The 21,138-nt window shown below is 42.9% G+C and overlaps 1 protein-coding gene across 1 annotated transcript in view; it reads right to left on the minus strand.

Annotated features, from left to right (window-relative positions):
* The window catches only part of LOC115098941 (histone-arginine methyltransferase CARM1-like), a 78,433-nt gene that overhangs the window by 29,043 nt on the left and 28,252 nt on the right, over window positions 1–21,138 (minus strand). Inside the window, exon 5 of the mRNA XM_029616075.1 lies at window positions 968–1,053. Coding sequence (XP_029471935.1) covers window positions 968–1,053 — 86 coding nt within the window. The remainder of the gene's footprint in view (window positions 1–967; window positions 1,054–21,138) is intronic.

Raw genomic sequence — 21,138 nt, forward strand, 5'->3', positions numbered from 1 at the left:
AATAGGAGTCCAGACCTGGAGCTCATCAAATGCCAGGAAGTAGAATTCAAGAGGCAATGAGGAGATCATCCCAGTGGACAAAAGAACCCATAAGGGTCCCTTCAAAAGTGAATCAGAGTTAGACGTAATATTTATTCAGAGAGATGCAGAAAGTTAACGTGATGGCACATTCAAATCAAATGCATTGATCTTCCAGTAATTTTTTATATTTTTGGTCTTCATATTTGTGTGTCCATGTTCATGCTGACTGATCCTTTCATTGTATTTTTGTCTTCATGACTTAGATAATTAAATTGATGTTGGCATATTGCTGGTATTTATGAACCCCGCTGTCCTCCACTAAAGTGCTTTTTGCAGGTCAGCACAGTCTGCCGAGTAGGACACTGCTGTATAAACATTATTTCTTTAACATCAAACAAAGTGACAGTATATGATTTAGTTCACATAACAAACATGACAGATAGAGTTGATGCTACTGAGCTGAAAAATGAAAAAGGAGAAACTATGGATTCCTCTTAAATCTTTAAATTTAGTGATGTTGAAAGACAAATCTCAGAGAAGGATGAGGAAGTAATTGATTAATGCAATATTCTTGCCAACATTTGACAGATTTTAAGAGGAGCAATTTGTAGCAAAAATGGATTAGAAAAAATGGATTTTTAACAGCTAAGGTCAAAACAGAGAGCTCATCCCCCCCCTAAAGGTGGATAGTAGATGCGGGCATTTTTTCCACTGCTGGAGATGGGCTCTTTTCTTCATAAGGCAGGACGTAAAACAAATCCAATAATTTCATGCTAGAACCCTTGCCTCTATGTGCATTAACTATCAGCAGGTAACTAAGCATGGTGAGCGGATTTGGATGAGCAAACTACCTGTGGAGCAGAATAGCTGCAGGAGATAAAGGAGTAAGGAGATACAGTTCACAGTGGCAAGAATATCGGTGACAACGACAATGATATGTACTAACCTGTGCAAGTCTTCTTCTTTACCGTCTATGAAATTGACAGTGTACTTCACTGTCCGTGCCATTAAGATTCTTATGTCAAATGTGTCCTGAGGAAAAAATGCATTTATTTTACAATTATGTGGAGATAAACAAGTGCCATCTTACTTAAGAGTCCCTTAAGTTTCTGGTCCCTCTGGTTTCCTTGCAGTTCATGTCAGCAGCCATTTAATGCTAAAAGGAAAGCCTAAGAAACACTTTCACCTTTCTGATATGAAAACACCATAACTGGCACAGTTAAGAAAGAATTCTTCTTACTTGGAAAATTCCAGCTAGACCTGAAACCACTCAAAAACCTTATAATTCTGGGGTCAGTCTAGTGGAACTGGGACCAAATTCCTGGGTCAGGGCTCCTGCTTCCAGGGCTGCAGATGCAGTGGAGGCAAATTTCACAGTTCCTAGACGGGAAGAGAGTCCCGGTTATTGTGCAACAGCACCACCTGGTGGCCAGATTTAAGGCCTGTGAAGGCAGGGATCCTGTGGGAGCCCTGGGTATGGGTCCTGCCTGAAAAACCTTCACTGTGATGACTGGACTGAGTGAGTTGGGATGGGATATAAAACAGAGGTGGTTGCAAATGTAGGCTCATGGGGCCAGATCCCAGCCCTGGTTCTGGTTGAGTTGGAAGCCCAGAGGAGCAGGAGGAAACTTCCAGCTCTCCCCCTACCCCCAAACAAAATCTTATAATTCCCAATTTCTGACCAGCTGACCTTCCAAAAAGACTTCAAGGTTTCTCCCTTTGTCTTTTTTTTCAAGCGATATTAATTCTGGGTAAAGTGCTAGACAGAATCCACAGTAAACTTTCCTTTCTAGCCACAGAACAGCATGCAAAACACAGGCAGTGGGGAACTGAAAGCCTTCTATGCTTTACAATGCCAAAGTACCTTCCTTAACCCTGAGCAGGAACGGCTGCAACTAGAGCTCCCATGACCATTCGTCCTCTCACCTTTCTGCTGAGACTTGTTTAGTGGTTACATCAATGGACTATGAACTAAGAATCCTGCACTCTTACTGATCCTCTATGAACCCGGGCACAACATTTTATCTCCCGGTGACTATGTTTGCCCAGGTATGTTTGAGTACTACTACTACTACTACTACTACTAATAATAATAAAGCGACAAAAGGCACCCTTCTTAAGTCTTTGAACGTGGCTCAATTAATTTCAAGAAATCCAAAGGATATACTTTTTTTATATGTATAAACGAATAACAAAAGTTTTTAAAGATGCTGCATCAGCAAGCCTGTCGACGTGTTCAACCCTTAGAGTAGAACCGTCCGGTCTTCTAATCATTTGCGGCTCTTAGCGGCTGTATAGCCTGTAAATAGTTGGCACTTTATTTTGATTCACAGGACCCATCGAACGCTCTTTTTGCAATTGAGTACTAATAATAACATTCCTCTATTTCCTCCCTCCTATTTAAGGTCCATTTGGACCATGTTTTGATGAAAGTTGCTAAATAAATTAACATTAATTAGTATAGTTATAACTAGGATGATAATTAGTACCAATTTTTAATAATGGCTCATTTATGTAAGATAATTTCCATTATTCACTATAATTAATATCATGCTATACAGACATAAATGCACAGTTCAAATGTATATAAATATGTAATGTTCCTAGAATGATACGCTTATTCTTTATCACTTTTCCAGCATTGAACTTGAGAACACAGAAATTTTAAGGCGTAGCACATTTTGGAGATCCTTCTTAAAGTAACAATGAATTAATGAGCAGCAACCGAATAAGAATCACTATAGGGAAATTATTACATAATTTACACATTCCAGCTGGAATTTTTTTTTATACTGAATTTTAGAGATATGTGCAGCAAAAGTTTTCATGTCAGTTTAATTCATTTCATTTGCTTCCATAATTTGTTTTGTTCATTTCAAACAAAAACAAATTCATTTATCTGAGACATTTGTTCAGTCTTTTCCCAGTAAAGTCAATGAGGGAAACAATGGATCCTATTTTAAACTTCACAACTAGGGCTTTCTAGTCAACTATAATAAAACTTGCAGGCAGACATCAACAGTAGATGGACGAGGATGCCAAGATAGCAAGACTGTGGCAAAGTGGGCACTGGCATGAATAACCAAAGGCACCGTGACAGGGTAAAGAGGCCCACAGACATCAACACACCAGGGCATCGAGAGAAGGAGCAAAGCTGCACCAAGAGTGGCAAGACTACCCCAAGTCTCCAAAAGAGGGGCAAAGGGCACCAATAACAGTGGCACGAAGACCGTAAAGCATCAAAAGTGGAGAAAAGCAGCACCAACATGGCATGGACAGCTGAAGGCACCATGGGAAGGGCACCAGCAAAGGTAGCATGAAAACCCTAAGGCACCAAGAGAAGGTTGCCAGGGTATTCTGGCTGTGACACCTCTTACCTCACTGATGACTAAGATTGATTCAGCAGATCTGAGTGGGTGAGTATCCCCCTTCCTCCCTCACTGCTCCATGCTTGTCCATCCAGAAGCTGTGTGCCTGGTCAAAGAGGATAACCTTCTCTGATACACAAAATATCTTTCTTTGGTCAAGGTTATATGAATAGCTGTGCTCCCCTACTAGACTCTCCACATCACCATGAGAGAGGAAAATCATCATAACCTGGAACCTGAAGCCAGAGGGAATTCTAGAGAAGGTCTGCAGAGGTCATGATGTGCAAGTCAGACCTCAAACTCATGGATGTAGAGGGGAAAAATATTAACGGAACCATCTAGAAGCCGAAAGATGGTGAATTTGCTATGCCTGGGCAGGGAGCAGGCATGAGAGCATTTCTTTGGGAGGTACTTAATGAATCTGCTGTAATTTCCTTTTGGTAGAGGTCAAGGCTACTGACCACATAAGGCCAAGCTTCTGTCAGTTACACTGGCTCCTGGTCAAAAGAAAGATAAAATTGAAAATGCTTTGCTTTGTCTTCAAATGCATAAAACAGCTGGCCCCTGAGTACCTCTCCCAGCTTCTGTTGTCCAACACTCCCACAAGGAGAAGTCAATCCTCCCAAATGGCCGTCCTTTCCTCCTTTCCTCCTCTCCTCCGGCTTCTGCCAGATTAACTTGCACGAGACTTTGAGCATTCAGCTGCTATGCCCCAAAATATGGAGCAAGATATCACCACCTCGAAGACTTGACACGTGTCACTGCACCTTCCAAAAGGAAATCAAGGACTTTCCCCTAGGTTCCACATCAAAGACTTTTCCTTGTATTACCAGACTGCCAGAACTTTTCATCGTAAGCCCACGTCTGCCACCCCGGGGCCAATCCTAATTGATGGATTCTTACTCCCTCTGCACTAAGTGCTTGAGTATGAGTCCTCAACCTCGGCCACTTGATGAATTCAGACTACCTGTGCAGTAGCTGCTTGCTTTATCCAAATCTTTTCCTGTCTATTATCATTTCTGCAGATATGCGCCACCTTCCCGCTTAGTGTTCTTTGTTTTTTTTGACGATAGATTGTGATGCTACTGCAAATGTCATTTTTACTTACACATTTCATTGTAATAAATTTGTCTTGAGACTAACTTAAGAAAAATTGCAATATGAAATGTATAAATAAATAAAGCCGGGAAGAAGAGTGGCATCGAAATCCCAGAGCACCAAAAGAGGAAGAAGGCCTAGCATGAGGGGACCATGAGAGGTGCAGCAACTTGTGTGCAAAGCATTGGATTGGCATGGAAAGAGAATCTGACTAGAAGGCAGCTGGAGCTGAGGCAAAAATACCCGAGGACACCAAGGGAGGCTTGGACTATGCGGGAGGTGGGGGACTGCCGCCATTGCCTCGCCGCACGCATACTTAAACTTTTTATTATTTTGAGGGAGTTGAGGCCACCTCGACCGGCAGCTCCGGAATGAAATGTTGGTTAGCAATGACCCCCCTGCTCAATCTCCCCGTTTGGCCGCATTTTTTTTTTTCTTTTTTTCCCCCCTGCTGCTATAAATGTGCGGCAGGGGCATTGGGATCCACGCACACCTAACGCTTACCAGAGAGCTGTTATTTTATCGTGGCTGACCACCTTCTTGGTCAGCCAAGATAAAATATTTGCATCAAATTGTTCTTTGCATGCATTTGCATTATTCATGCATGCAAATTGCATGCAAAGAAGGTCCTTGTAATAGGGGAGGGTATCTGGGCGGGGACATGCAAAATATCGCTTCTGTCATGCAATATACACAATATAACGCGTTAGAGCCCTAACGTGGCTTGATGAATGACCCTGTTAGCTTGTGAGCCCTCTGGGGACAGGGAAATAACCTACAGCACCTGAATGCAATCTGCTTTGAAGTGGCTGAAAGGCAGAATATAAATAAATTGTTATTCCCTTTTATATGATGCTCTTCCCCTTTATTCTTTTTCCCTTACTGCCTACAGCATGCATCAGCCTTTCTAAAGGGCCACTGTCTTGCAATCCAGGCATGCCACCAGTGGATGGATGCATTTCCTAGGGTTTGCTCTGCAGATGAAGAGATGCCCCTATTCCAGGTATAGCTCTATATGCTCTCTTCTTTACTACTTTGCATCTACTGCTTGCTGAGTTATCTGTGAAGTATACTGACACACTGACCTTTCAGCCTCACTTTGATATGCTGCTGATCCACCTCTGGAGATAGCTAGAGGAGGATGTTACCCCAGAGCTGGGGCAGAACTGCAAGTTCCCCATAGAGATGCCAAATACCCTGGGATAAGAAGAGGGAGAAAGCTTACATTTTTTTTCTTTTTTAATATGTTTTCCTTTTATAGAAGTTCTGTGTCCTGTGAATGTGGACTTTGTGTTCTGGATTTGCATGTATACATAGTAGGTTCCAGAAGCTTATGACAGTGAATGTGAGGAGGGGATGACAATGCTTGTGGGGGGTGAGTGTGGGGGAGAGGAGGCATGTATGCTTAGGGCCAGATTTTAGTAGCTACGCGCGGCGCGTAGATTTTATAATATGCGCGCGCAGCCGCGCACATGTTATAAAAATCCGGGGTCGGCGCGCACAAGGGGGTGCACACTTGTGAACCTTGCGTGCGCCGAGCCCTAGGGGAGCCCTGATGGCTTTCCACATTCCTCCCCCCCCCCCCCACCTTCCCCCTCCCTTACCTGCCCCCAGCCCTACCTAAATCACCCCCCACCTTTATTTTAAAGTTGCGCCTGCCGGCCAAGTGCTGGCACACAATCCCCCAGCACGGCCGCTGTGCCGGAAGTCTCGGTCCCAGCCCAGCCCCTGGACCAGCCTGCCCTGCCCACTCCCCGCCCCTTTTTTTCAAGCCCCGGGACATATGCGCATCCCGGGGCTTGTGCGTGTCGCCAGGCTTATGCAAAATAGGCTCAGCGTGCGCAGGAGCGGGGGTTTCGGGGTTATGTGCGTAATATACGCGCGTAACCCTTTTAAAATCCGCCCGTTAGTGGGTTGTGTTGGCATGCCTGCTGGGTACATAGGGACTCACAAACTTTTTTCAAAAGCCAAGTGCTGTGAGGTACTGTGGCCATCACAGCACTGTCGCTTTTAAAATGGCAAGAAACATTTCTGGACTTTTTTTTCAAACTCTTTATTGAGATTTTTTTCCTTTCCAAAGAAATCAGAGTGAAAGGAAGCATGCGACATAGGCCAGGTCACATGATTTTCTTTGGGCGAAAAGAGAATGAAAAATTCCATTTTTCAAATTGCAGGATATCAAAGAAGCCACGTGGGCAGAAAGGTGGTCACCCAGACTTATTCCTGTTCTAAGGACAACTGCATCTGTTGAAGATAGAAGCTTCAGCCAGGAGAATAAAAACCAATTTTAACCAGGTAAATCTTGTGAATATTGACTTCTGATTATTTGGTGAAGGCCGAAATCTCAGAAAGTGAATCAAGCTACATATTCTAAAGACATTTAAAATAGAATTAGACAATAATGTGATAAAATATGTTTCAAAGTATTGCTGCAATTGAAGGGCTCTCTGTTGGAACAAATGCAAATTATATATAATAAACAGCCTGGATGTGGAAGAAAACCCAAATTCACAATACATTTTTTTTTTTTTAATTTAAGGCTTTTATATACCGATAACCATTTGCATATCGTATCGGTTTACATGGAACAGGTAATGTTTACAATTAACATAATGAACGATAAGGAAACATAAGGAAATAAATAATAACGGGTAAACTAATGCTAACCATAGGGAGGGCAATTTTTATAACAGCCCGCGTAGGGCTGAAGGTCTGTAAATGCAAAGAACGTGCAGACTTTAGCCCTAATTTCCAAAACAGACTTCCATGCATAAGTCCGCTTTGAAAATCAGTGGGATTGTGCATACCTTCGCACACCATAGGCACACAAATTTTACATCTCCTAGAGAGCAGGTTTAAATGCCCACAAAAACATTTACATGCATGCCTTCAAAAAATGAAAGTTATGCACATGAATGAGTTTCCTGCCCCCAGTTTCCACTCCCAGGAATGTTTTTTTTTGCAGTACATGTAAAAGTTCACGAAAGGGGGTGGAGTCAAGATGGCGACTTGAACGGTTGCACACTCACAACCTGCTCTGGCGTTTCTGCTTATAGAATGTCTAAATAATTCAAAATGCCTCCAAAAAGAAAGGGGAAAACCAGGAATTACCCCTCGGTTTCAGCGCTTCCTTCGGGGCAGAGGACCATCGAACAGTGCGCCGTCAAACCGGCAGTTTTGGAGCTAAGAGGTCCGGCTGTCGAGACACAGGAAAGAGAATGTGATCCGACCTCGGAAGGCGTATCCCTTAGCCCCCCCTGGACGAACGTCTACCTCTGCCTGCGCGTGGGACCTCAACGCCGCGACTGGGATCGAGTCCCGAAGTGGAAAGTCTTCCCCAGTTCGAGGGGGCAGCAGAGATGGAAAACCCCGCGCAGACCTCCACAAACAGTGGAGAGAGTAGCATCGGAGAGCTGCAGCTGGAAAGAGGAGGAGACCAGATGAGTGAAGGAGGTGAGAGACCTGTGTCGTGCCCTCTTCCCTTGCCCGAAGATATTTTGAGTATATCGAAACCAGAGGTAGTAACGTTAGATTCATTATGGCTTGGCTAAGGCTCTTGTGGACTGCTCGGGGAAAATAAGCTCAGTGTCGCAACAAATGGACACATTAAATAACAGTTTTCAAGAACACAAGCAGGAAACCTCTGTGAAATTACAGAATATGGATACTGAACTTAAGCAAGTCAAGCAGGTGCAGACAACCATAATAGAAGATTGTGGTGCTATTAACAGAAAAATCGAAAATATTGAAAACATAATGAGGCATTTGAATTTGAGGGTACTAAATTTTCCCAGGGTGATTGGAGAAATTCCTAGAATGACTATTAAACATTATTTCCTCGAAGTGTTGGAAATTTCCCCTGAACAAGCTCCACCCGTGGATAAGGTTTATTTCTTACCTATACATAGCAACCAACAAACACAAATGGCTCCTAATATTTTAGAAAACTTAACAACTTTTCTTGAGACATCTACATATGAAATAGCAGAAAGAACAACTTTATTGATATCCTTCTTCAACGAGAAAGATATGGGAAGAATTATGCATGCCTAACTTTACAAAAACTCAGGCTATGTTTATGGGTGCAAATGTGAGGATTTATCCTAACTTAACCAAAGCGACACAGATGAAGAGAAAAACCTTTTAGATTTAAAACCTGAAGCTTTAGCAGTGGGAGCCTCTTTTTTTCTTAGATTCCCCTGCAAATGCGTAGTAAAATTTGAAGCAAACAATTATATATTTTCCAACCCGACCAGCTCAAGAGCACTGCTATTACTAGCAATGGTAACATGGAATAGACTAGTTTTGGGTACTTGCCAGGTTCTTATGGCCTGGATTGGCCACTTTTGGAAACAGGATGCTGGCCTTGATGGACCCTTGGTCTGACCCAGCATGGCATGTTCTTATGTTCTTATCGAGGCTAAAAATGTATCGCTGCAAATAAGCAGTGGGTAAATTATAGTCCAATCTGAGTAATCTGGTTATTGAAAAGTTGCCTTTTTCTTAATTGATTCAAATATTGCCTGTATTCTCCTTTAATTTGCCTGGACCCTGCCCCCCAGTGTATAGGGGTCTAATGGGTTAATTTAACAATTGGACTTATATTGTTTTTGATGGTAATATTGCAAATGGTAAACTGATTTCCTTTTCAATTGTTTAAACCATATTTCATGATAAAGTGGATGCTTTGTATGTTTGTTAAAAATCAATAAAGAGAAAATTAAAAAAAAAAGTTCACGAAAAATCACTTCCATACATAGTTTCATGCATACAACCTTTGGGGTAATAAAATGTGTGGTTTTACCAAATAAAAACCTCATTAAAAAACACATTTTATGAGCATAAATGCTTTTGAAAATTACCCTCATAATTTGTATTTGACAAATTATGGATCCCTAATATTCTTGCTATTCACTGGACCCTTTATTATCTGATGTGCAGAAGAAAAATTTCGTTTTCATTTTTGGTTCATTTTCGGGAGGTTTTTTTTTTCCCACGAATTTCATTTCGTGGATTGTTTGATTCATTTCAATCATGAGAAAAAATGAATCAAACTATAAAAAAAAACAAATGGCCAAAAACAAAAATGAGGCCTCGAGGGGCTTCCCGCCAGCCCACCCGAAAAAATGCCGGGGCAAGGATCCCCCTTGGCCCCTACTTACCCAGTCCAGTGGGGATCCTCTGAGATGTTGGCCTGACCTGGAGGCCGGGCCCCAACACCTGGGCCTCAGCTGAGGCCTTGATCCAGGCCTGATATCGCCACCCAGCCCAGAGGCCAGGCCCTGACGTTGGGACCTTGGCCCGGACCCAGCCTGATGCTGTGACCTGGCTGGAGGCTGGGTCCCAATACCAGGACCTCAGCCAGGCTGGGTCCCAGACCCAGGCCGATGGCACAACCAGGCCCTGGAGGGTCAGGTCCCAATGCCGTGATCCAACCAGGAGACTGGGTCTTGATGCTGGGGCCTCGGCCCAGGTCAGAACCAAATACCGGGGCCTACGCCCAGATCCAAACCTAATGCTGGAGCCTTGGCCAGGAGGCAGGGTCCTGATGCCTAGGCCTAGGCCCAGGGTCAGGGCCAGGCCTCGTAGCCCAATCCTCAGAGCTTCTTCTTGGTCCTCTTCCTGTTTCGGCAATTGCAAGCCAAAGGACACCATCTGCTGGTGCTATCCACTGGGGTGAATGCGCCAGAATTAATTAGCTCTGGTGCAATCCCAGCGGATGGCGTCAATTGGCTTGCAAGTGCAAAGAAGGAAGAGGAACAAGAAGAGGCTCCGAGGCCTGGGCCTGACCCTGGGCCAAGGCTCAGGCATTGGGATCTGGCATCTTGGCCAAGGTCTTGGCATCGGGCCCAGGCCCCGGTGTTGGGACCTGCCCTCTGGGTCAGCTCACAGAGTCGAGATTGGGCCAGGCCCCGGCCTAGGCTAAGTCTCCAGTGTCGGGATCCTGGCCTAGGCTGAGGCCCCAATGTCAGGACCCGGCCTCTGGGCCACTTCACATTGCCAGGCCTGGGTCTGGGCTGAGGCCTCAGTGTTGGGACCTGGCTTTCGAGTAGGGTTCGTGGCATCAAGCCTGGGTCCGGGCCTCAACTTAGGCCCCGGTGTTGGGATCCAAGCCTTTGGGTCAGATCTCAGCACTGTGCCTGGGTCCAGACCTAGGCGCCAACATCAGGACCCGGCCTTCATTGGATTACCTGACGGATAAGGTAAGTTTTAGTTTTTTTATTTAATTTTTGGAGGTCTCGGACAAGGTCTTGGTGTCGGCCCGTGCTTCCACCAAGACCCCAGTGTCGCGCTCAGGCCTAGTCTGTGGCCCCTGCTTTTGGCTTCAGCCTATGCCATAGGTGAGGTCCTGGCTTCAGGCCTAACCCTAGGTCCGAATCATTAGTTTAAAACAAAACAAATTAGCTTATTCGCCACATTTTGCAGTTTCATTTTAAATGAATGCACATCTCTATTATATGTTCTATTCCAACCGAGATGATTTCTTATGATCCACTTCTTGTCTTCAGCCATACCTGCACACATATTCTTACCCCTTGTTTAGTGTTTTTACTTTCACTGACTGCAGTTTGGGCTGTAATTTTAATTATCATTTTGATTGTAATCCACCTTGACACTAATTTAGGAAAAACAAGTTGACAACAGATTCAGAGATGTTTATTAAATCTCTGTGTTCCCTAACTATCTTGATTTCTCTGCAATGTGTATGCAATAATACCTAAGCATCTACTTAGATGTGATTAATTACAGAGTTATTAATAATTCAGAATTAATTAGAGACTGCATCTGTGCTCAGTCATATTCATTTTGAGTAATTCATTGAAATAAATTGAAATATTGCCTTACAAATTATGCCTTCGCTTGGTTATCATATGTTACGTTTTTTGGGTTTTTTTTGCACTCCATCTTATTTTACTTTTAAAGTCTGTTTTTTGACCTTTTCATTCCATGTTCTATTTTCTTAAAGTTTTCACCTAATATGGTAGTTGCATACTCTTCATGTGTCTTGGACACATGGACCAATTTGATGACACCTACAAGGTGGGGGAATGCAGGGGTCAGGAGCGGGCAGATTAAGTGTGAGGACTTCTGCCTGACCAGTCAGCTTCCCTTTGAGTTGAGTCCTCCAGTCCTGGTGGCTGGCAGACGGGCAAGTGCACTGCCTCAGGGACTGGGCAGCCATGGGCACTGGAAGGCAGCAGCAGTAGGCAAGGGACAAGAAGGTACTCTGAACACAAACAACACAAACAGTAGTGCACCAGCAGGATAGGGGCAGATGATAAAGAACATGGCAGCAGAGGTATACAGACAAACAAGGGGCGATACAAAGCACAGAACAGCAAGGGCAATACAAAGGAAACACATGGACAAGGGGACATAACAAGGCCTAGCACAGGACGGGGGCAAACTAGCAATACACAGATAGGAAGGGTTACAGGAAGGCCTAGGTAATGTAAGAACAGGGATGGAAACACATCACCATGGGTGGCCACTGAAAACACCTTGATAGGGTAAGGAACAGGTAAGGGACACAAAGGCATGAAAGGCTCCAGGGAGGCCAAGACAAGATAAGGACAAGGCTAGGAGCACAGGCAAGAGAGGCCGTAGGAGGGCCTAATTAAGGCAAGAGCAGTGCAAGCAGCACAAAGACTAAAAAGACCACCGGGAGGCCTTTCTGGTCTGTGTGCTCCTTGCACTACTCTTGATCTGTTTAGGGCTAAAGCAAGGCAAGGAACCAGAACAAAGATACTAAGCAAAAAGTACAAAAGCAAGAGGACAAAGTCAGAGGAGATGCCATGCTGAGGAGGGGAGTAAGCTGAAAAGGAGGGTTTTATGGGGCTGGCTTGCTGGATGGAGGCTAGAGCATGTCCGAGTGGTCCACTGTAGACATAAGAACATAAGATATGCCATACTGCGTCAGACAAAGGGTCCATCAAGCCCAGCATCCTGTCTCCAACAGTGGCCAATCCAAATCATAAGTACCTGGCAAGGACCAAAACATTAAATAGATCCCATGCTACTAATGCCATCATGAATCGGTGGTTATTCCCTAATGATTAATAGCTATTTATGGACCTCTCCTCCAGGAACTTATCCAAACTTTTTTAAACCCATCTACATTTGCTGCCTTAACCACATCATAAGAACATAAGAATTGCCGTGCTGGGTCCGACCAAGGGTCCATCAAGCCCAGCATCCTTCCAACAGAGGCCCAAAACCAGGCCACAAGAACCTGGCAATTACCCAAACCACTAAGAAGATCCCATGCTACTGATGCAATTAATAGCAGTGGCTATTCCCTAAGTATAATTGATTAATAGCCATTAATGGACTTCTCCTCCAAGCACTTATCCAAACCTTTTTTGAACCCAGCTACACTAACTGCACTAACCACCTTCCTCCTTGTGCGTTGAGTGAAAAGAATTTTCTCCGATTAGTCTTAAATGTGTTACTTGCTAACTTCATGGAATGCTCCCTAGTCCTTCTATTATTCGAAAGTGTAAATAACCGAGTCACATCTACTCGTTCAAGACCTCTCATGATCTTAAAGACCTCTATCATATCCCCCCTCAGCCGTCTCTTCTCCAAGCTGAACAGCCCTAACCTCTTCAGATTTCCTCATAGGGGAGCTGTTCCATTCCCTTTATCATTTTGGTTGCCCTTCTCTGTACCTTCTCCATCACAACTATATCTTTTTTGAGATGCGGTGACCAGAATTGTACACAGTATTCAAGGTGCGGTCTCATCATGGAGCGATATAGAGACATTATGACATTTTCCGTTCTATTAACCATTTCCTTCCTAATAATTCCTAACATTCTATTTGCTTTTTTGACTGCTGCAGCACACTGAGCTGACGATTTTAAAGTATTATCCACTATGATGCCTAGATCTTTTTCCTGGGTGGTAGCTCCTAATATGGAACCTAACATCGTGTAACTACAGCAAGGGTTATTTTTCCCTATATGCAACACCTTGCACTTGTCCACATTAAATTTCATCTGCCATTTGGATGCCCAATCTTCCAGTCTTGCAAGGTCCTCCTGTAATGTATCACAATCCACTTGTGATTTAACTACTCTGAATAATTTTGTATCATCCGCAAATTTGATAACCTCACTCGCCGTATTCCTTTCCAGATCATTTATATATATATTGAAAAGCACCGGTCCAAGTACAGATCCCTGAGGCACTCCACTGTTTACCCTTTTTCTCTGGCATTGAATTCCAAAGCTTAATTGTGCATTGAGTAAAAAAGAATTTTCTCCAATTTGTTTTAAATGTGTTACTTGCTAACTTCATGGAGTGCCCAATAGTCCTTGTACTATCCGAAAAAATAAATAATTTCACATTTAACTATTCAAGTCATTTCATGATTTTGTAGACCTCTATCATATCCCCCCCTCAGCCGTCTCTTCTGCAAGCTGAACAGTCCTAACCTCTTTAGTCTTTCCTCCTTGGGAAGCCATTCCATGCCCTTTATCATTTTGGTCACTCTTCTCTATACTTTCTCCAGTGCAACTACATCTTTCTTTGAGATGTGGCAACCAGAATTGCACACAGTAGTCAAGATGCAGTCTAAGCACTGAGCGATACAGAGGCATTATGACATCCTCTGTTTTATTTGCCATTCTCTTCCTAACGTCGTGTAATTACAGCATGGGTTATTTTTCTCTATATGCTTCACCACATTATATTTCATCTGCCATAAGGATGCCCAATCTTCCAGTCTCGCAAGGTCCTCCTGCAAATTATCACAATCCGCTTGTGGTTTAACTACTCTGAAAAATTTTGTGTCATTTGAAAATGTGATCACATCACTTGTCCTACCTCTTTCCAGATCATTTATAAATATATTAAAAGGCACTGGTCCAAGTACAGATCCCTGAGGCACTTCACTACTTAGCTTTTCCCATTGTGAAAACAGACCATATAATCCTATTTTCTGTTTCCTGTCTGCAATCCACAAAAGGACATCTCCTCCTATCCCATGACTTTTTAGATTTCTTAGAAGCCTCTCATGAGGGACTTTGTCAAACGCCTTCTGAAAATCCAAATACACTACTTCTACCGGTTCACCTTTATCCACATGTTTATTAACCCCTTCAAAAAAATGTAGCAGATTTGTTAGGCAAGACTTCCCTTGGGTAAAGCCATTCTGGCTGTGTCCCATTAAATTTTGTCTATATGTTCTGGGATTTTATTCTTTAGAATAGTTTCCACAATTTTTTCCAGCACTGAAGTCAGGCTCACCAGTCTATACTTTCCCAGATCACCTCTGGAGTCCCTTTTATATATCAGGGTTAAATTGGCCAGAGGGCTGCCTAGCAACCAGCTTTGTTACATCATGTTCTCATTGATGCCGAGAAAAGTATAGATCATACTTGACACCATATAATAAACATAAGATACATTGTTGAATTAGCACTTGCTTTGTGTACAATTTTGAAAGCAAGTCCCAAGCAGCACCCGCTAGCCCAGGACATCCCAAACCTGTCCTGGTGGCATCTTAGCCAGTCATGTTTTCAGGATATCCACAATGAATATGGATGAGATAAATCTGCATGTATTAGTTCTCAGCGCATGCAATTTATCTCATGTATATTTATTGTAGATAATCCTAAAAACCTGACTGGCTGAGGGGTCATCAAGTCAGATTTGGGAAGCCCCACCTTACGCACTAGACAATAGGGATGTATAAATAATTTGATTTCTGAAGTAAGTTACCTACATTTTCAGCAGAATTCCTCCCCAGAAAAAAAATTGCAGATGTTGATGAACTTCTGCAAATAAATTTCATGGACTTTGCACTTGCATTTTCAGACAGCAGCAGACACTTACAGATTTTCACTGGTTGTTCAGTCTCTCCTATGGTGTCTATTTAATTAACTTAAAATTTTCATTTGAATCATAAGTGCCCATGGGGCAGTTGTAAACATTTTCTAATTTGATCTTGATATCATGAAGCCTGAGTATAGAGATTTACTGCACTAATGAATATTATTTTATTTGTTTTGTGATGTTTATTTTTTATTTTAATTGAACTGAGAATTTAGAACATCGATTATTCAAGAGAAACAACCTACTGGTGGTGAAGGTAAACATAGCCCTGTGGTGTTACAGGGGAATGTTACCTTGGATGAACTAGGGAAAATGATATTAAAACTTGATAGCAATATTATTAAGATGAATGAGTCGTTACTAACTGTGATTAAAGCTAACAGAAATCAAACTGAAGAACAAGAAAAGAAAATTTTCAGATGTGAAAATGAATTGATTTCTGTAACAAATAGAATGCAGTTAATACAAAATTCTGAAAATGTTTTCATACATGATAGTTTGGTCATCCATAAAGATTTAGAATATATGGAGAATTTATTTAGAGCAAAAAATGTAAGGATAGTTAACTTTCCTATGACTTGTTTGCTATCTCCTTGGGAGTTATTCAAAAATTTTTTTTAAAAGAGAACCTATTATATGAAGATGAGGAGATCCCAAAACTTTCCAAGATTTATTATTTACCTAAAAAGGTCCTCCAAGAAATTGGGGGACAAAACGTAAGGGAAACGTTATCTTCACCACGCATATCGACCTTCTTAGAGGAGTCGGTTGACCTGATTAATAGTAGGGTTACTCTATTTATTTCCTGTGTTGCAGAGCAAAACAAGGAGAAATAGTTTAAAAACTTTTTTGGTGGTTAGAGACATATTATTTTGTGGACATCGTGTCCAAATCTTTCCTGATGTGGCGAGATCCACTCAGGCAAGGAGGAGGACTTTTTTGTCTTTGAAAAGTCCGGTGTTAGCACTAGGTACAACATTCTTCTTAAAATTCCCATGCTTATGTTTGATCACTTATAAAGGAAAGAAATTTGGTTTTGTTGATCCAATCCAGTTAGAAACGTTTATAGTAGATAAAAATCAGGTATTATTATCAGAGACAGACGCCAATTAAATAAAGTAACTCCCTTCTCTTTATAAGATTTTTTCTTTTAAATCCAACAACTTGATTAAGTAAGGTTGGATATTTTCCTGACATGATTATTTGTTTTCTCCCCAATTATAGGGTCTATGAGCAATATAATAAATGATTATTGATATGTTATGGTAGTTACTATTATAAAAATATTGCATTGTATACATATTTTCCTGTTTTTTCAAGATGTATATCATTGATAAAAATTAATAAAAATTTAAATTAAAAAAAATTAACTCTTAAATTAAATGAAATTATTCCAATAAAACAAACTTCTGCATTTCAAACACAAGCTTGCCCACAATTCTAATCTGAGAGCTATTTGTTTTTAAGTTCACTCATCCCTGCTAAGACATAGCACAACTAATTTTTACTGTGTATGCATTTATAGTACTAAAATGTTGTTTTTGTGAGCAACCAAGGGAAACCTGCAGATGGTTCCATTTAACTGAATAAAACTGAATCACCGGGAATCTGCACTGTATGCAAAAAAAAAATAAAAATCATTTGATGGTAAGAAGATGAACAAGTGCACAAAAGTTGTTTCATGTATTTTTTCTTCCATTTGTCAAGCCAATAATTAAATTCTGGAATAACACCTTATGTATGTCCTTCTGACCTTGGTAACAGGGTGAGAGGCAGAGCAGGAAAGGATGAAAGAGACCCATTTTAGAAATACAATAGAGTGCTAGGCACTATGAGGGCCATTTTCAGACATATACTTGGGTTACAGTGCTCTGACTGAAAACTGACCCTCCTCAAATGTGTCTACAAGTATGCTAGCTGACAGGGTGCAGCTTGTGGCTGTACTACTCTCTGGGGTAGCCACCTCTCTACTCTGCCTGTAACCTAGCTTCCAGTCGCTCTTTCATGTATGTGAGACACTGGGATTGGAGACTCCATTCAACCCATGCATCACAAACTTTTGGCTAGCATGTAAGTATTATTTTCTGTCAGAGGTCTTAGTTTCACTTGCATTTGCTATAGCAAGGAGTCCACAAACCGGAACACCTCTGCTTCCATTCTCTCTTGCTCACGGAAACCCTCTTAACTTTTTCTCCAGGATATTTAATATGGGGGATGGCCCCCATGGTCACTTGTGAAACTCAGATCCTCCTTGGCATCCTTGAAGGGCTTCAGGATTTTTATCAGCTGCCTCATCACTACCCAATCATGGTGCACCAGGGGACAGCCCACACCAATCTTAGTTTCTAGAGACAGATCATGAAGGCGTGTCTGCTGCTCCGCTGACCTCTGCAGAATCAGATGGAATCAGGTGGAATTCCAGCAGGCACCGACATCTTGAATCAGGGACGTATGAGGCATCCCAGTTTCTTCCTGCTTCTCATGGAGAAACTGCCCTCCCTTCACAGTTCAAGGAAAATATCCTGCTGTTCCTTCAGGACTCGAATACCACGTTGCTTGGGCCCCGACCCCAAGGCATCCCTCACTGCCAGGTGTAGCAAGTGTACAAAGCAACAGTTCCCATGAAAGCCTCCGTCTTCCATTGTCCTTATCATATTTGTACCACTGTCTGTCACAAAAAAAAAACAACTTGCATTAAGATGCCTACCTTTCTAGTCTAGCTGCCAACCTTCCAGCATCTTTCTTATGATTGATAGGATATTGCACAAAGTACGAGGGCTACGCATCACCTGGGTTTGCTGCACAGCCCACCTGCACCCTGACGTTCAGTCCTCACTACAGTTGCTTCCTGCCCCTCCCTCGGCCAGCATCCACCAAGTGTGCAATCAGGGACAGGTAAGTGTGCATAGAGTTCACACTTCTCCAGATGTCGCTGGTGAAATGCACACTGCTTCCCCCTGCCTCAGCCAGCTGCAACTTTTTCCCTGCAACTACAACACAGGTTGTACAGGTAAGAGGCAGCCTGCTTACTAAGGCCTAGATTTATCAAAATGCGGTAAGTACCGCATGCGATAGCAAAAGGGGTGTGGTTTATGCAAATAGTCAGTTTATCACAATTTGTGCTAATTACCTATGCGACTAGCTAAGTTAGTGCAGAGAGAGAGAGAGAGAGCTAGCTTGATGTTACCCAGGTAGAGGGTCCATCAAGCTAGGTTGAGAGAACATTGCCCAAATCTCATCTTGGAGTGAGTTTCCTCACTCCGAAGACCATCAAATCTTCACAAGAGACCACTGTTCTGTTTGTACGTCTCACGTTGAATGTCAAAGTGGCCCCTAACCCCCTACTCTAATACCTAAACCTCACCTCGAGTTACTAGGTGGGCCTACCATAGAGATACAAATACCTATCTAGGGAGATGACTTCATGGCCAGTCTCTCTCTCTCTCTCTCTCTTTCAAATAGGCCTTGCAGGAGGCAATAAAACCATACTGCCCACTCACAGCAGCTTAACACCATCAACTCCTCTGAATTTGCATTGCACCATACAATATGGTGTTATTGCATGTGAAAAAGCCTTAGTGCAGTTTGATAAATGACCCCCTAAATGTAGTCCTGGATGGCACTTTGTGATTGGGAGCTAGCAGATGTTTGAAAGCTCAGGTTCACCACTATCTTCAGGGGCAATCATTTCCCCCAATACACTTAATTGTTACTACTTTCAGTGCTGCCTGCCTCTTGCCCCAGGACCCAGTCCATTTCCTCTGTGGTGGAAGGGCGGTGGGGAAAGCCTTCGGCTTTGAATGACAGAGGATGTCTCCAGGCGATTGCTTCTGCCCTCCCCTGATGCCAATGCTAGCAGGTGCTGCTTCTGCAGGTCAATGCCTCATACCAGCATTTGTCAGATGCTCCAGTCCACTTTCTCTTGACTGATGTCCTTACTGCAGTGAATACACTGAGCATTCAGGAATGTCTTGCATGATCTCTTTTCTTCATCCCGGTTGGGGTGGGGGGCTGATACTGGCACTGGAGTTGAGGTTGAGGGTGGACCATGAGTAAAAAAAAACAAAACCCAGAGACATTGTTCTTACTCTCTACCTGCACCTCCTGCTCTTCCTGAGGGCTGTCCTCAATACCATCAGTATCGTTTCTCTCCCTCATCACTTCACTGGAGGCTAAGCTGCTATGCTGACTAGACCTCCCAAGTTTTCTTCAGCTACTAGTTCTTCAGTAGCTTCTGATTCAGGGAATCCCAGGCAAGATTCTTCCTCAGAATCAATGGCTGAAAATAATGTGTCTGTTGCAAATATTCCTATTTATTTATTTTTTTTATTCCTCCTTTCAGCTATTTCGAAGCGGATTACATTCAGGTACTGTAGGTATTACTGCTTCCATTCCTTCTGCCTCTTTCCTTGAACCCGCCCTGCTGCCACCAGCCTCCGATGGCTCTCCCACCTTTTGCCTCCATTTCGAAACAAGAGGGAGAGAAACAGGCGGTGGTGGCACATTCTCTTCCAATTTCAGGTTTTCTAGCTTCCACTCTTGGCTTTCTGTGGCTAAAATGTTTAGGTGCATGACTGCCTTTTTTTCTCACTGCTGCTAGTACTGCTTGTACTTCTGACAGACTGGGCTGACTCTGCCCCTGCCGTTTCCTCCTCTGCCCTTTCCTCGCAGTGGCAGGAGGTTTTGGGATCACAGTAGAATTTATTGATTCTGTACCAGCATTCGCAGTACCACTCTACTATTGAATAAGTGTGTTTGTCACATACATTCAATCTAATTCACAGATTGAGTTTACATGAATACTTAGCAAGCACAGAACCAAATGCTAGTGGTGGCACAAACTCAGTCTGTGTCTTTCTAGCGCTATCCCTCACCATGCATGCAGAAATGTCTCTGTCACACACATAGACACAAATAAAGTGTACGTGTGTGCACTATTGATTGACAAAGGTTAATAAGAAGTGGAGATGACGAGAGGTTTGCAATTAGGTGTGAACCATAAAGAATAGTATAGCGCTATGAGAGTTCGTGGAACCTTATCTTAAATTATCTTAAATTAAACTTATCTTAATTATCTTAAAAGTTAATTAAATCAACATATCCTTTGTTTATTCAACAGTTGCTTGTAGACAAATCTCTCGGTCCCCCGACACGGACCGTGTTTCGCCACAAGAGCTGCGTCAGGAGGGACAAAAGCCCAAGAGTGAAATGGTAGAGTCTGTAACCTGGAAGTGTGGAGTATGTTGAATGTGTTTTGGAGCTCTGCGGAGGGAATTCAAATCAACTTACAAACATGTGACCATCAGGTCGATACAGTAAAGTGTGCTCCGTCGGAGCGCACTGTCAGCCTGCTCTGGACGCGTGTTTTCCCTTACCCCTTATTCAGTAAGGGGAGGAAAACACACGGCCCACCCGCGGCACCTAATAGGGCCATCAACATGCAAATGCGAAGGGCCGGTGCGTGCGCCGGGAGAGCGGGCGTTCGTCCGCTCTCCCGCGGTTTTACAGTATCGATCCGCATGATATTAACACCGGCATCTACTTCGGGAAGGATTTCTGAAGTGAACCCGAAGGAGGAAGCGTATAAGAACTTTCATCGATTAGAAGGAGGATAATGGCAACTATTGATTGACTACATTTGAACACACAAAAAAAACTGTTAGAAACAGACCCATAAAGATTTGCAAAGCTGTGCAGAAGCAGGAGGATTGTCAAGGCTCTGCTTCTCTTTATTTCAGTCTGTCTGCAGCTAAACAAAAATCAGTCTGCATTGGCACTTCACTGCTTCAATCTCCACTTCATTCTTAAA

Source organism: Rhinatrema bivittatum, chromosome 1 (assembly GCF_901001135.1).
Source record: "Rhinatrema bivittatum chromosome 1, aRhiBiv1.1, whole genome shotgun sequence".
Taxonomy (NCBI): domain Eukaryota; kingdom Metazoa; phylum Chordata; class Amphibia; order Gymnophiona; family Rhinatrematidae; genus Rhinatrema; species Rhinatrema bivittatum.